Source organism: Clarias gariepinus, chromosome 25, assembly GCF_024256425.1.
Source record: "Clarias gariepinus isolate MV-2021 ecotype Netherlands chromosome 25, CGAR_prim_01v2, whole genome shotgun sequence".
NCBI lineage: Eukaryota > Metazoa > Chordata > Actinopteri > Siluriformes > Clariidae > Clarias > Clarias gariepinus.
The window spans coordinates 17608187-17624327 of record NC_071124.1 but is presented as its reverse complement, the minus strand read 5'-3'; the positions used below and the strand labels follow the sequence as shown (position 1 = coordinate 17624327).

The 16141-nt window shown below is 38.1% G+C and overlaps 1 protein-coding gene across 1 annotated transcript in view; it reads left to right on the top strand.

Annotated features, from left to right (window-relative positions):
- Positions 1-16141, top strand: part of LOC128512999 (CUGBP Elav-like family member 5) — a 216171-nt gene that overhangs the window by 19004 nt on the left and 181026 nt on the right. Inside the window, exon 2 of the mRNA XM_053486577.1 lies at positions 532-614. Within this exon, the coding sequence (XP_053342552.1) occupies positions 532-614 (83 nt within the window). The remainder of the gene's footprint in view (positions 1-531; positions 615-16141) is intronic.

Below are 16141 nucleotides of genomic sequence, written 5' to 3'. Positions count from 1 at the left end.
AAAACCAAAAACCTGACATGTGATGAATCTAGAATATGAGTTTCACTTTTTAAATAAAATGGCTATTTAAAAAAAAAACATGCGTTGTGTATGTATTTACCCTGCCTCATCATTTTAGAATGGTCACATTATTGGTCTGCATCAAAAGCAAAGACAACAACTAAGAACATTTAAAACTATAGAATTAAAATGCATGATAACAAGTACATGTGATCTTAAACATTTTGGAATTTTGTCTTTGTATATAAATACTGTAAATACTGCATTATGTAATATAATAAAATATATCATATTATATAATAGAATAGTATTAAAACTAGTTGAACCGTAGCAGTGTGTGTGTGTGAGTGCAGAAAAATTTGAAAAGAGACTCTGTGTGTATGTGTGTGTGTGTGAGCGTGTACGTATTTATATGTAAGTGACAGATCGAGTGAGATTGTTTGTGTGTGTGTGTGTGTGAGTGTGTGTGTGTGTGGGCAGTAGTGTGTGGGCATGTGCAGTAATACTTTAATCCTCCTCTCTGTTCTCCAGGCTGCGCGTTCCTCACCTACTGCGCTCGTGAGTCAGCCATCAAAGCCCAGAATGCACTGCACGAACAGAAAACTCTGCCAGGGGTACGTATCTCTCCCTCCATCTATCTTCCTTTTCTCTTGCATACGTTCACTTGCTTTATCCGCTGACTCACTCAGACAATCCTGTTTCAGGCTCGCATATCGCTTAATTCGAATTTTTAATCTTTTCTATATTAAATATTTACACCATGATCCATAGACTTGTGTGTACACATCCAGGTATGACACTATCGTGTGTTTATTACGTGAATAAAAACGCGCTCATTATAACGTCTCACTAATAGTGGTAATGCTTCGCGAGCTCGCTGCGAAACACCTCGCTGTTCAGTTATTTATGTCTGCCTTCGGGTGAACTGGGATATTCCAGAGCAGCCTGACACTGTGTCATTGTCTGCTGAGGGAAATTTCAAGTTCAAGTTTAACCGTTCAGACAAAAATAAAGTGTACACAATGTTCTGTTTTACCCTAAGATCTGTGATCTTTTCACCCCAGGTTTCACTAGAAACGTTCAGTATCAGTTAATGAAAACTCAATGCAGCCCTCATGCAACTTAGTGGTTGGCACTGTTCGATTCTCACCTTGGCTCTGTGTGCATAGTTGGATGTGTTAAAAGAATTTCCAGTAAAACTGTAGAACAAAAATAAAAAATTACAAAATACAGCCAAAAAAGATCAGCAAAGAAAAGAAAAAAAAAAAAAAATTTTTTGTAGATTTTCCCCCAAATTTTCTCCCTAATTTAGTTGTATCCAATTCCTCCCCGTCACTAGAGGGCTCCCACATTAAGCTATAGTCTTCGGGCCGAAGACTATCACATGTTTCATCCGCTTCAGGTGATGCCAGTCAACCACTTCTTTTCGAACTGCTCTCTCACGCACCGTTGGGGGCGGCGTAACACACTCGGAGGACAGCGCTATTCGCTCCTTCTGCTTGCGTGAGCTCACAGACGCCCCTGATTGGCTGTAGAGCCGTGCTTAATGTGGGAGCACAAAGTACCTCTCATCCATTCCCTCTAAGAAAGCTCGGCCAATCAACTCTCTCTAAACCTCCGGCTGCGAGAGGTTACACCCGGGAATCAAACTCGGAGGCCAACCACACCAAATTTTCCTTTCTTTTTAACTCATCATTGTTTTTGAAAGCATCCTTTATTCACAGTGAGATAACACAAGTAGAATTCTAAATTTTCCTTTAAAAGAGTTGAAAAATTTCAATTTCAATGCCGTGACATAAAGTATTGTGGAAACAACACTGGATTTAAATCGTAACTGCTAATGCTTACGGCTGATTTATGCTCCTGCGTCTCGCGTAGCCACGTACCTTGTGTCGAACCCTACGGCATAGCCTGATGTGCATCTCCACAAAAATGTAACTACACAATACGGCAATGCACAACGTACCAATTTTGATTGGTACGTTTGGTAGCAACGTATTTCCAGCTAATTCTACACTTCCATTTTTTTACTGACAAAGTCCTGATACCCCCAATGTCTTCTCTCGCTGCTACGTTGCAGCAATTTCAGTAAAAGAAACTATTGTACAACATCTATTAGATCTGGAAGTTAAGTCATGTCAACTGTCTCACCTTCTCCATTGTTCACGTAATAAGCCTTTTCAAACAGTAGAGGGTCGTTTGACGTGGGAGGACTCAAGTGTAAGGCACTTACCAACTTACAGTACCGCAGACTGAAGAAGCCACTTGGATGAGCAGTGAAACGTTTCAACCGAACAGGAAAGAAAGTCCAGTTGACATGACTCAACTTCCAAATAACTTCACACAGCTATTAGATCTGCTCAGTTTCATTCGCCATTTTTTGGTTGTTCATCAAAATAAGAAATACTCACCAGAGTGGCAGGAGACTGAGCATAGTGTCATATAAATCCCACAGCCAACTAGCGGTTTGCTGATTTGTAATTGCAGAGCGACACACATACACCAACGCGTAAGTACAGTGGTTAGGGATGGGAATCGAAAACCGGTTCTTGTTGAGAACCGGTTCCCAGTGTTTCAATTCCTCGGAATCATTTGCAAAATTTGCAAACGATTCCCATAACGATTCCAGTGGGCACGAATGACGTCATCACGCGCATTGCATAACTTACGCACATTGCGTAGCTTACGCTTAGTCAATAGTAAGCATGGCGCCCAAGCGGAACAAACGCTCAAAAGTCTGGTTGTATTTCACCAAAAAACATAAAAATAGGGAAACTTGCAATACTTGCAGCGTAGATATTTCCTCAAAGGGAGGAAATACCACTAACATGCTAAAACATTTGCACACACAGCAGGCTGACAGTTCTATTTTTGAGTTCATATATATCCTTTTAAAAAGGAGAATTGTCATTCTATAAGAAAATGTTGGACATTCTTGTAGAATTGCCACAAAATAATTTGTTGTATTTTGTTAATTTTACAGAAGAATATTTATTTTATTATTTAATAAAATTTTTCATTGGTGATGCTAATCAACAATTTGTTGTCCCTTTTCTTCCAAATGAGAATCAATAAGGGAATCGATAAAGAATCGAATCGTTAAGCAGAATCAAAAATGGAATTGGAAACGTAAAAATCTTATCAATTCCCTATTCCTAACAGTGGCACCTCGGCATATGAATTTAATCTGCAGGTGAGTTCTTAAGTTGAAATTTCATTTTGAGAAACGCGTTATTTCATAGGAATAATGTAAATGCGGATAATCCGTTCCAGCCACCTAAAAATATTAACAAACTTCCAACATTATAATCATATTTTTTCTTATAAAAACAATCAAAACATTTAGAAAAGTCATGTAAATGAAGTCAAATATGTAGTAAATAGGCATTAAACCTCACTTATCCTAAATTTATGATTTCTCTTGATACTTGCTGCTTTACAAACCAAACTTACTTTTCTCTTGCTACTGTTCTTTTTTATCTTTTATATCTTCACGAAATCCTGCACAAAATGCAAAAACTCATGAAAAAAATATGTAAACTTACTTCGTTTGGCTATCCATTGACACAAAAAAAGTTTGAATGGCTTCCGAATGTACGCGCAAGGCTTTAGTCAAATTTATTTACAATTTAACATATATTTAACTCAATATAAAATGTAAAAAAAAAAAAAAAAAAGCATTTCACTTAAAAATTTTTTTTAGAAGCTTTGAGTAACGTCTGCGTGTTAGGGTTTACAGTGTGGAAGAACATACTACAGTAGCTATCATCCTTTTAAAGAAATTGCAAAATTATGCAAAAAAGCATAGTATAACCACACTGAATTTTGCTTTCTTTCCAAATTATCATTGTTTTTGAAAGCGTCCATAAAATCAATTTTTAGTCACATGGCTAGTTTTTTACATTTGAACTGATTTCATTGATAATAATATGTCATATTTTATACTGTACAAATAAATATTAATAATACAATATTACAATATTAATATACATGAAATTAATAACTTTAAAATTTGTAAACAATTTCACGCATATTTCAGTGGATAAAAAAAAACTTGAGCTGCGATTTCCAGTTAATAACATTATTCTGGCGGTTAAATATCAGCCACAGCAACATCCGGAGGGATTTCCTAGACCAGCTCACACAGAGAGGTTGTGATGAACAAGAGTTTATCATGGTGTGTGTGTGTGTGTGTGTGTGCTGTGTGGGTGTGGGTATGGGTGTGTGAGCATGTTGGGTTTGTTGTTGTGAGGCCATGTACACACAATGCGCTGTCATGAGCAGGGATAAGGGTGTGTGTTCATACACTCCCACAGGGTACATCCCTGCCACCACACCAGCTGCCTCGGAGAGAGCAGGAGCACTAGAAAGAGGGCGAGAGAGGAAACGAGAGAGAGGCAGGGTAGGTCGAGAGATAGTAAATAAGGTGGCGAAGGATTTATGTAAAGGTTTCGAACATTAATCTTGTGGTCACACACACGAGTACGGAAAACCTATAAGCATGCAAATGCATTCGTCAATACACACACGTGTGACCTTTTCTGACCTACACATGCACCCTTAGAGCCGGCATAAATATAAACTGCATCGTGCGATTGCTTTGCATTTCAATATGTGTTTCCAGCTGGAGCTACTCACACTGTGTGTGTGTGTATGTGTGTAAGTGAGACCCTAAATTATGAGTGATGTAATAGAGGTCGAAGCGAGAGAGACCCAATTGTGGACCATAAAACGGCAGGTCTGAAAGAAGTCCAGTATTAGAAAGGCATGTGTGCCTTTCTGTACCCTAAAAAGATCTGTGCTACTTTGTTCTATTAGTGTGTCTATCTGCGTTTGTGTGTGTGTCTGTGTGTGTTTGGGGTGGGTCAGGCAAAAATGAGAGTGATGAAGGCATATTTTTATGCCTGTTAGCCTATTTTGGGAGGTGGGTGGGTGGGGGGCGGGGGGGGTTGCGAGTGAATTTGGTGAACTCGCACTCCTACACAAGCATGTGCTGCTGAATATATACACAAAACACATATGGTTTAAAGGTACTTATTATTGGTAAGCATACTGTGGAATACAATACAGAAAACAAGAGTCAGACCAATCATGGTCATCTGTTATGCCAGGGTTATAACGTAACACAAAGAAGACAAGACGAGTACAAGAGGAATAAAATGCATGCTGTTACTGCATAGTTAAATAATCACCATCGAGGTGTAAACAGTACCTCGTGTCTGGTCGCACCCAGGTGTTGATTATTTTCCCATAACAGCATATCCTGTACACGTTTTTTTTATTTTTGGATCTAACCAGGTTGGAAAATATCGAACTGTCACAGGAAATAAGAATGATGGCGCAGACGTCAGCTACAAACCGAACAAAGAGACAGAAAGAAAATGAAAGCTGGGTCATACTGAGTGGAACGAGAAATGATGAGTGAGAGGAGGGAGAACGAGAGGGTTAGAGAGAAGGCTGAACGAGAAGGGGTGGGGGGGGGAATAGATGGAATATGCAAATACAAACAGCAGTGAACAGGGTCATGGTTATGACTCCGGGCTGGTGCACGAGAGTATGTTTATGTACGTGCATGTGCATGCATGCTTTGTGTGTGTGTGTGTGTGTTCTCAAAACCACACAAGTGCAACACTCTGACATCTCTCAAACATCTTCCTATGCGCGGCATGCCAGAGAGCTCGGGTCAGCCAAAAACCTGAGAGCAGAACAGCGAGAAAGACACACACACACACACACACACACACACACACACACATGCAGCGAGACGTCACGATGCTCATTCTGCATTCATACAAGATATTAATGGACATGTGGGATATAAGCTCATTATTTTTTCATCAGAAATGAAAGAGCGGCGAGTGAAAGCAGACAGGAAGGGCGAAGGGCAATCCCCGAGGATGAATTCACAGCGACAGTGCATTTGGTGTGTTCTTGACCTTTTAACCCTCGTGTCATTTGTTTTACTTATTGAAGACTAAACCCACCCGGATCCCAATCCTTCTTTTTTTTTTTTCCACGGATGTGATTTTCTTTCATGTAGACAGATGAAGGAGGTAGAAGTGATGAAAAATTATGAGTGCTCATAATTTGTCTTAAGCACATAAGCTCTATGATAGACAGGGATTAGACGAATCTACTCTAATCACATCCTGATCATTATTCTTCATCCAGCATCTCATTAATGCTGAATTCTGGGAAAGTCTGATGCTCGATAGACGGTGCTGTTAGTTCCAAAACTATAATCAGGTCACATTTTGGTCATCCGGTGCAGTTTTATCATGAGACAGGTTTCACCACATTACACTTTATATTGATATTTAGAACAATATTCAGTAGTCAAAACACTGTCATGAAGAAAGATGTAGTCTACTGTTATCATATATATATATATATATATATATATATATATATATATATATATATATATAACAAAAAACCTTATTCTTTATTTAATCATGTCTTTATCGATGCACCACTTTTCTATCTAAGCTAAGCGTAACGGCATTTCCATTTAAATAAAGCACATTTATTTCAGCTCAGGGTAGAACTCAGTCATATTTGTTATCCCTTATAAAAAAATCAATATACTGTATTGCAATATGTTGTGTACATGTTGCAATACGGCCACAAAATGCAGCAGAACCTGAGTAGTCGATGTTTAGCGCTGCACTTCACTATAATAAGCTCAGATATAAGTAAAATAAGCATTAAATAAACAAGTACTTTTTTTACATGCAGTTTAATTCCATACATAGCAGTACAATTACAGTGCATGTAATTTTACTTATCTATACTGTACAAGCTGTAACATACTTTTATGAGAGAATGTGCTGACACTCATAATCTTCTTAAGATGTTACTTATGTATAGTATACATAACGTACTCAAGAGCAGAGGTGGCAGATAATACTTCATCAGTGTTTTTTATATATAAGCATTTTCAACATACAGTTATCCGGTTGCGCATACTTCTGGTCGCGTGCACGGGAAAAGGTGTTTTGCAATACGAAATTCTGCCTTAAAGAACTCGCCTCCGGAGCGGATTAAATTTGTATGACGGGGTACTGCTGTACAAGACTATATACAATATATATAGTTTAAGTCGGAAATTTACATACACCTAGGCTGAAGTCATTAAAACTGATTATTTTTACCACTTCATCAATTTCATGTTAAAACGCAAGTCGGTTAGGACATCTACTTTATACATAATTTTTTACCAACAGTTGTTTACGAATATACTGTATATTTCATTATATCACAGTTCAAGTGGAACGAAGGTTTACATAGACTCTACGGCCATCACAATCAAACCCGACCTGGTATGTCCAGGAAACACTTGGGCTTTGGATGTCAGATAAAAATCACTGGAGTGTATACTTTGCAACATCTCTCCATTGCTGAGTCCTATTTAAGGCCCTGGGTAATTGGGCAGGTGTGTTTAGAACTCCGGTGATTTGGACTGTGATTATTGGGAGTTGTAGTTCTTCTTCACCATGTTCTGCCATCCGAGCTGGTCTGACATGCTTAATATACCTAGTAGAAACATTTACTCAGATGGAAGGAATAAAATTCAAATTTTATTTATCACATGCACAGTCATACACAGTACGATATGCAATGAATAAAAGGGTGTGCTGTTGCAGGGAAAAAATCAATGACTGGGAAGTGTTTTATTCTTCATATACACCATCCATTAACCAATGATTAAATTTTTTTATATTTTTATTTTTTATTGATCAAACAATGACTACTTCGTTCATTTTTACACCTGCATTTGACATTGTGGAGCGTTTACGAATAGTAAGTTTGGTATGGCACATATTTGACTGAAGTGCTGGATTTGAATGCTACGGCCAGAGGGTCTCTGGATGCAAAAATTTAACAACCCCTGATCTGGTTCCACAGGGTTTCCTGTTTGTATGTATAGATGATGTGAAAATTTGATTTGACATGAGTGTGAGCCACCGAGTGAAACTCTGTAGAGCACTCTAGAGCAGCTTTCCATCCTTGGCTCTGTGTGTGTGTGTGTGTGTGTGTGTGTGTGTGTGTGTGTGTGTGTGTGTGTTTATGTGTTATCTTTCCATGGCTCTGTGTTTGTGCATATATGTGTGTTTCTTATCTATCTAAGGCTGTGTATATATATATATATATATATATATATATATATATATATGTGTGTGTGTGTGTGTGTGTGTTTGTCTGTGTGATATCTATTCACTTCTCTCCCGATTCTTTAGCATAGTACAGCCTGCCTGAGGGATCTATAGTTGCTATAGTAACCCAAGCAAGCCTGTTATCAGCTAAGTGTAATGAAAGAAAACTCAATTCCGGCTTTAGTGCCACACACACACACACACACACACACACAAACACACACTCACATGTACTTCCCTGAAGCCACAGTGAAATATAAAGCCATGCTGGCATTTGCTTCAATGCTCAGCTTAGCCAGCATATAACAATAAGTAGAAGATGTAACACTGATGAGCTGTGTTATATTTAGGTCAACCTCTGGACAAGCTTACATAATGCATATCGCAAGACATGTAATAACCTTTACTCTTAGCGATATTTCTCTTCCATGTTTTTCAATTCTAGCTTTTTATTCACCTTGTCCGTTCCTACTTTCCAGATCACCGGGGTCAGGCACTGAGCAGAGAGGCTAAACTCCTTTGGTTTTTAACCTCTACATGAATCTCACTTTAAACCCACTCACTTCCTGTTTGTAGTCACGTTTAGCTGACTCATGGCTGAGGATAGTTAACAGGGAGTTAACAGGTTTTGAAGAAATACACAAATAAAACACTTATGGTCATATGAATTGTTATAGTAGTATAGTATAGTATAGTAGTGTTAAAATAGTGATGTAGAATATTGGCTAATTTAAAATGTTATTTTTATATATAAAATTATACCTATAATAATACCGTAACCTGCATCCATAAAGAATGTTAATACTGTTTAAACGCATAGCTAGCAGGCATTGTGGATTAGGTTTGACCTTTAATCAGACGAGATATATATATATGACCTTTGGGCTGTTCCCATCGAGAGGTTGCCTGAGTGGACTCTCCAGTCCGGCCCAAATTTTACGCCGGATGGCCTTCCTGACACAACCCTCCCATTTTATCCGGGCTTGCTGAACGAATCCAAAATAGGCAATAATCTCCTTTGAACTGTTGATTTTGGGATGTGTCTGCTACTTATGCTCTGTAAAGCCTTATTAACGACTCTAGTCTGAGGTGATTGAGGTTAATTGGTGATTTTTCAGGCTGGTAACTCTAAATGAACTTCTTCTCTGCAGCAGAGTCAAGTTTTAGTCTTCTTTTCTTGGGATGGTCTTCAAAAGAGCCAGTTTCATCATGGTGCTTGATGTGTTTAGCAGATGCACTTGACAATATAATACGGTTCTTGCAAGAACTATTTCAGAACAGTTGACCTTCATGTCTTAAAATAAATTTCTTTATTACGTAATGCCGTATGTGGCATAGTTCTAGAATCTAGAAAATAAATCCAAATCTGTGCCCAAACTTTTGAATAGTACTATATGTATATATATATATATATATATATATATATATATATATATATATATATATATATATACACACATATATATACAGTATGTGTGTGTGTGTATTGTACCCTCCATAATCCAGTAGTTTGTAGGTCTACCTTTAGCAGCAACTGCTAAATGTATTGTTTCCTGTATGACTTTATCAATCTCTCACATAATTTTTGTCCATTCTTCTTTACAGCATTGCTTCAGATCTTTGACGGTTTTAGGAATTCACTCATGCACAACTCTCTTAAGGTCCCACAATTGAGATCTTATACCTGACTCTCTATATATCCAGAGCTGTTGTTTGAGTGTGTCAGCAGCGGTCTAATTGGATCTCTTGGTGAAAAAGTGCTAATAATAAATGACATGCTACCTTATATAATAGCAGCACCTTTTAGTACCTTCAAATAAAGTCTTAAAATAAGAAAACTAAGTTTAACTCTGCTTTCGTCTCTCATTAAAAGAAAAAAAAAAAATAGTGGTTTGATTTGGTTGTCCAGCTTTTTTCTAGTAAAAAATCTTAGTTGCCAATATGTATATATAGATTTTTATATATATGAAATTGTGAACTTCTGTTTAAAATGCATTCTAACTAATTCAAATGACTCTCAGTGAAATATAAAACAAGGGGTTTACCTGTTGATTTTAGTTTCTTACATACTTAAAAAAATACACATCAGACACACTCCTAGCAAAACATTTACTCTCAAGCAGGGTTTGATTAGCCAGATTCTGGTTTTTAGCTGTTAGCCTGTTGTTGTTGTTGTTTTTTTTAAAGTACTAAGTAGATCATTAGACTAAATTGAGCAAAGCAGCTACAGGACTGCTGTTAGGAATTTCAGGTGAAGGTCTGTAGAAATATTCGTCTGAACTGTGAGCCGCTATTGCTAACCCTGACTAGCGCACTACTGTAGCATCTGTGTTGGAAAAAAAAAGCATTCAAAGCTGCATGCCCTTGTTTAAGCAAAATGTTTTGTGTACTTCCTTTAGAAAAAAAATGTCTGCCGTTGATGCTCAGTTTTGCCTCTCCGCCCAGGCGAGAGCTGAAACGAACGCTACCCGCCGGCTGTAGCTAGGCAACGCGAGTGCAATGGAGCAGGAAAAGAGCCGGTGCCAAAAATTCGCCTGCTCTTCAGGAGACGCTGCAAAAATGATGAGAGCTCTGTCTCTTTCTCTTGCAGCGTACTTTCGGCTGCCACTCATCCCTCATGTCTTGTCTTCTCTCCGAGTGTCTCTGGCTTTTCACTCTTTCTGATTCTGTGGCTTTTCATGGTTGCACACAGCCTTGGACTTTGTAAAGGCACACATGTTGAATAAGCTTTGATAAATGTGTATTTTTATGTATTTAAGATGTAGGGAAGTCAGTGTGTGTGTGTGTGGAGAGAAATACCTTATATGTTGCATCAAGCCTAATGGTTTCTTTGCGCATAAGTCATGTTTAGGTGTTATACTAGCGTGACTGTAATGTATATTCAAAGCACTGTACGCACTGTATGTGTACCCAACCAGCCACCTTATCTCTTCATCAATCCACCCTCCCATCCACTTACACATCCCTCCATCTACACACTCATTTATTTAACTACCATTCATCGACCCACCATCTACTTACACATCCATCCATCCATCAACCCATTCATCCATCCGTTCATATACCCATCTATCTACACGCGAACCCATCCATCCATCTACTCTACATCCACCCACCCAACCAATTGGCTCATCTTTTCAGCTATCCACGCATTAGCCCAACCTATCCATCTATCTATCTATCTATCCCTTCATATTTCCACTCTATAGATGAATGTGTACGTGTATATTATTTATGGACACATGTGCATGCCTCTCGATTACTCTTTTAACCCTGTACGTGTACTATTGAGTGTGTCGTGTCTACTCCAGAAGTAGGCACATGCAATATAGTGTAATATTGTGATACTTGTGTGTATGATACTTATGTGTGATACTCAAAGAGAAATGTATGTTGCTGGCGACTGCTCCGTTGTACTAGGTGGAACGAATGAAACAATGCAAGGAGTTGTCGACATTTGGCAAAAAAGGAGATAGACAAGAAAGACATAGGGTTTAGTGGGCATAGAGATCTGCGTGTAAGCAAAGAATAAGGGGAAAAGATGCAGAATACGAAAGAAGAGAGAGATGCATGAGAGGGAGAGAGGGAGTGCTGCCACTTAGCAGTGACCTACAATGCAGGCACAGGCGCGTACACACACACGCACACACACACACACACACACACATGCACACATCAAAAGGAATAACGATCCAACCCTACACTCATGTATTCTAGGTCACAGCAGCCCACCCCCATATCCCTTTCTTTTTTTCCAAAATACAACCATGATGTGACGCACTGCCACAATAAGCTGGAGGGGCGTGTGTGAGTGTGTGTGTGTGTGTTTAGCTTTAGGAACCCCAGAGAGGATGAGTTGTTCCTGTTTCTCTTCATCTTTTTGGCCACATCAAATCTGACCTTACAAAAAAGTGTGACACTGTGGTCTGCGTGTGTGTGAGTGTGTGTGCGCACACATTTTTTAGTTGCTTTGTCCTCTGTGGCTGCACCAGACCAGTTTCTCGTTTCTCAAAGGGTTCGGCTGCCTTTGGGATGTCGGGGAGAAGAAGGTCTGGGTGGACACACACATACAGAGAGGGAGAGATATTTTGGTTTAGTGTAGCGAAAATACTGTATGATCAGCTGTAACATTAAAACCACTGACATTTGAAGTGAATATCACTATTATCTTGTTACAATGCTACCTGTGTAGGAGTAGAGTCAACAGTGAACCGCCAAAAACAGTTATTGTGCTGGAAGCAGGAAATATGGGCAAGAGTAAAGACCTGGATGACCTTGAAAAGGTCCAAGTTCTGATGGCTATAAGAACGCGTTAGGGATCTCCAAATCGGCAGGTCGTTGATGTGTACAAAGAATGCCCCAAGGAAGGATAGTCAACAAGCTGGTGGTAGTCTCATGGGAGCCCAAGGCTCATCGATGTAATTGAGGAGCAAAGGTAAGCTCATCCTACAGAAGAGCTACTTCCAAATTGTTAAAAAAAAGTTAATGCTGGTTTCAGTAGAAGGGTCTTGAGCACACAATGTATCACAGTATGTTGTGTATGGAGCTGGAGAGCCGCAGACCAGTCAGAGTGCTCATGCTGGCCCCTGGCCATTGCCAAAAGCGCATCCACTGGGCACCAGTGTGTGCATCAGAACTGGACAATGGAGCGAGGCTAGAGAGTGGCATGGTGCCACATTTTCTGTTACTAAAAGTTGTTCAGGAATCGTTTGAGGACTATGACAAAAAGTTCAAGGTGTTTACTTGGCATTTATACTACTCAGATCTCAAACCTCTGGGATGTGGTACACAAACAAGTCTAATCCATAGAGGCCCCACCTCGCAACTTACAGCACTAAAAGAATCTGTTTTTAACATTTAAGTGCCAGGTAGCACAGCATACCTCCAGAGTTCTTGCCCAAATCAGTGCATGTACCCTAAAAACACACACCTTTTTGTGTGCTTAAAAAAACAAAAAACAAAACATGATTTTTTAAATTAAACTCAGATTGAATGTCAGGATTTGATGCTAATTATATATTGTTTACAGTGATATACAGCTGCGAACTTAAACAAAACTTTGACACAAAATTCACGAGTCACATTTGGAACGTAAAAAATAGAGACTTAAATTAAAAAATCAGGAATCAAATTCACGAATTTAAATTCCGTCTTAAATTTGAAGACAGACTAATACAGAAACCAAGATTAAAATGAGAAAAATCAAATAAATCAAGGATCAAATTTAGAAATCAGATTAAAAAAAATCAATAAAATACAGAAAAGACTAAATGAAAGAAATATAGACTGTAATTCAGCAATTGAGAATACAAATATAAAAAACACGACTTTAAATTTAATTAAAGTGTATGTATAAATTAAAGGTTAAAGTGAATGTATAAATTAAAATGCAAATAAAAACATAAAGGAATGAATATAGAAATCAACTGTACGTTTAAAATATTAAGACTTAATCAACAATCAAATATAAAAATCAAATCTTAAATAAAAAACTTAAGACTTAGCTCTACCTCGTCCTTATAATAAACATTTAACAGACTGATCAGAGACAGCACTACAGCTACAACTAATGCACAAACCATTCACCAGGATTGTTCAAAGCATAAGAATGAGCACACGAACAAACTGCTCTTTTTAATCACACTTCCACGCATTATATATTAAAATTAATGTGGTATATGCATTTGAAGATGATACACGTGAGCATGATATATGCGTGAAAATGAATTAGCCACATATGTATTAATTAATTCTGCATAAGCTATTGAGCAGGTCTATGATGTTATGTTCAGAAGCAGCCAAGTAAATGTACAGGAACATGATGTTCTTTGCATCAGTATAACCCTCTTCACTGAATCCCAGCCTGTGAAATTTGATATATGTATGAAATATGTACGATTATATGAACATATGAAGTAATACGTATGAAAGCCTGAAAATAAATATAGTAATAACTTATGAAAGTAGCTTGATAAACCAAAAGCCCTTGAATCATTTTAATAAATTTACGTTCAGTGCGGGCTGCATGTCACGAGTCATAAATTTTCGCCGATCCCATTAAATTAGATGTTGAAAATATAGGCTATGATAAAGCAACAAGCGAAAGCAACAAAATCAAGCATATAATTATGTACAAAATATATAACAGTAGCAACAACAATGATAGTAATACAGAATAGTACAATAACTTACACTGTTTGACCGAAAAATGTCAGAATGTTTATCCTGTAATCACAGAACATATGTTACCACATTTTAGAAGGTCAGATTATAAGGCAAGGATAGCAACTAAGGAGATTACTGAGCTTGGATTAAAAACTGTCCAACGCATTACTAAAATCTGGAAAGATACTGCTAAACCATCAACAATACACACGTTTCTGCATGCAGACTGCGACATGAACTCACAGGATTGTGACAAAACAGCTGTATGACCATAATAAAGCCGCTTATTAGTGAAACATCAAAAGAATGGCATAAACCTTGGCCTTTGGAGTAGGGATGCACCGAAATGAAATTCTTGGCCGAAGCCGAATCCGAATAATAATGAAATGCTTGGCCGAAGGCCGAATACTGAACGCGGTGTTTCGCATTTTTTTCCATTTATTTTGCCAATTTATATTAATTATTTATTAAATAGTAAAAATTTGCTTTTTATTATTTTGTGTTGCTTTTCAGAAAAATAAATCAAATAACAAAAATACAATTTCAAAATATTTATTTAACACTGAACATTTTTTTTTACATTCCAGCAGATATTATACAAACAAAGCACAAAATAACTTAAAATAAATAAATTAGTAAAATAAAAATATATTTTTATTTGCCCATCTTTAAAGCCCCCCTTCTTGAATAGCCTATGTTAGGGCTATAACTGACTGCTGAAAGAATGTAACTCTGTATGTCTACAACAACAAATGTGCATTAAATAGTGCAAAAAATGTGGATTCGCTGCTGCTGTTGCCGTAGCCGCCGCCGTGTCTTTCTCGTACTCTGCATGATGTTCGGGGTGTCTTGATTTTAAGTGATAAATTAAACCTAAAGTGCTGTACGTTTTTGCAGATGCACCCCCTCTGGACAATTCAGCAGAACAGTGTCTGCAAACGGCCGTTTTGCCTCTTTCTCTGACACTTTAAAGTGCTTCCACACTGCGGACATGTTTGCTGCATAAAGCGCGCGCCTCTCACTCTACGCGGGTTACTACTTGATCGCGTCATTAAAAACGTCATTGTTCGGCAAAATTTATTCGGCCTTTTTACACATTTTTGCCTATTTTCGGCCGAATAATTTCGGTTGCCGAACATTCGGTGCATTCCTACTTTGGATAAAGGTTGTGTGGTCTGATGAGTTCAGATTGGCCTTATTTCAGAGCGATGGGTGTGTCAGGGTGAGAAGGAAAGCGCATGAAGCGATCCACCCATCATACATAGTGCGTACTGTACAAGCCCCTGGAGGCAGTGTTATGATCTGGGATCGCTTCACTTGGTAATAAAATGAAGTCACCAGACGACCTGAATGTACCAAATGACCAGGTTATCACATCTCTGGAGTTTTTCTCTCTTGATGACACCAGCATATTATCACAAGACTCAAATTGTGAAAAAGTGGTTCTGAGAGCATGAGGAATCATTTTCAAACATGGTTAACACAGGGTCCTGACCTCAACCCCATTGGAAGTCTTTCGTCTCTGTGTGTTTCGACTCTCCCTTCACCGGTGCAAGAGCTCGGCCAAAACGTTGTATTGTACTGTTATAAGGGTTAGTACTGTTATAATGCATTGCGTAATCAAATCCAACGTAAGGAAGTTGGTTGCTGTAGTTATTAAATATGCCTTAAAATGATTCGATTTATGCTGTTATTTTTTTCCTTTTTACTTTATGGATTTTCAAAATGTAGCACAAACGTAACAAGTACACCAAATACTTCTAACGTTACTACGACTAATAATGATAATAATAATAATAATAATAATAATAGCTATCAAT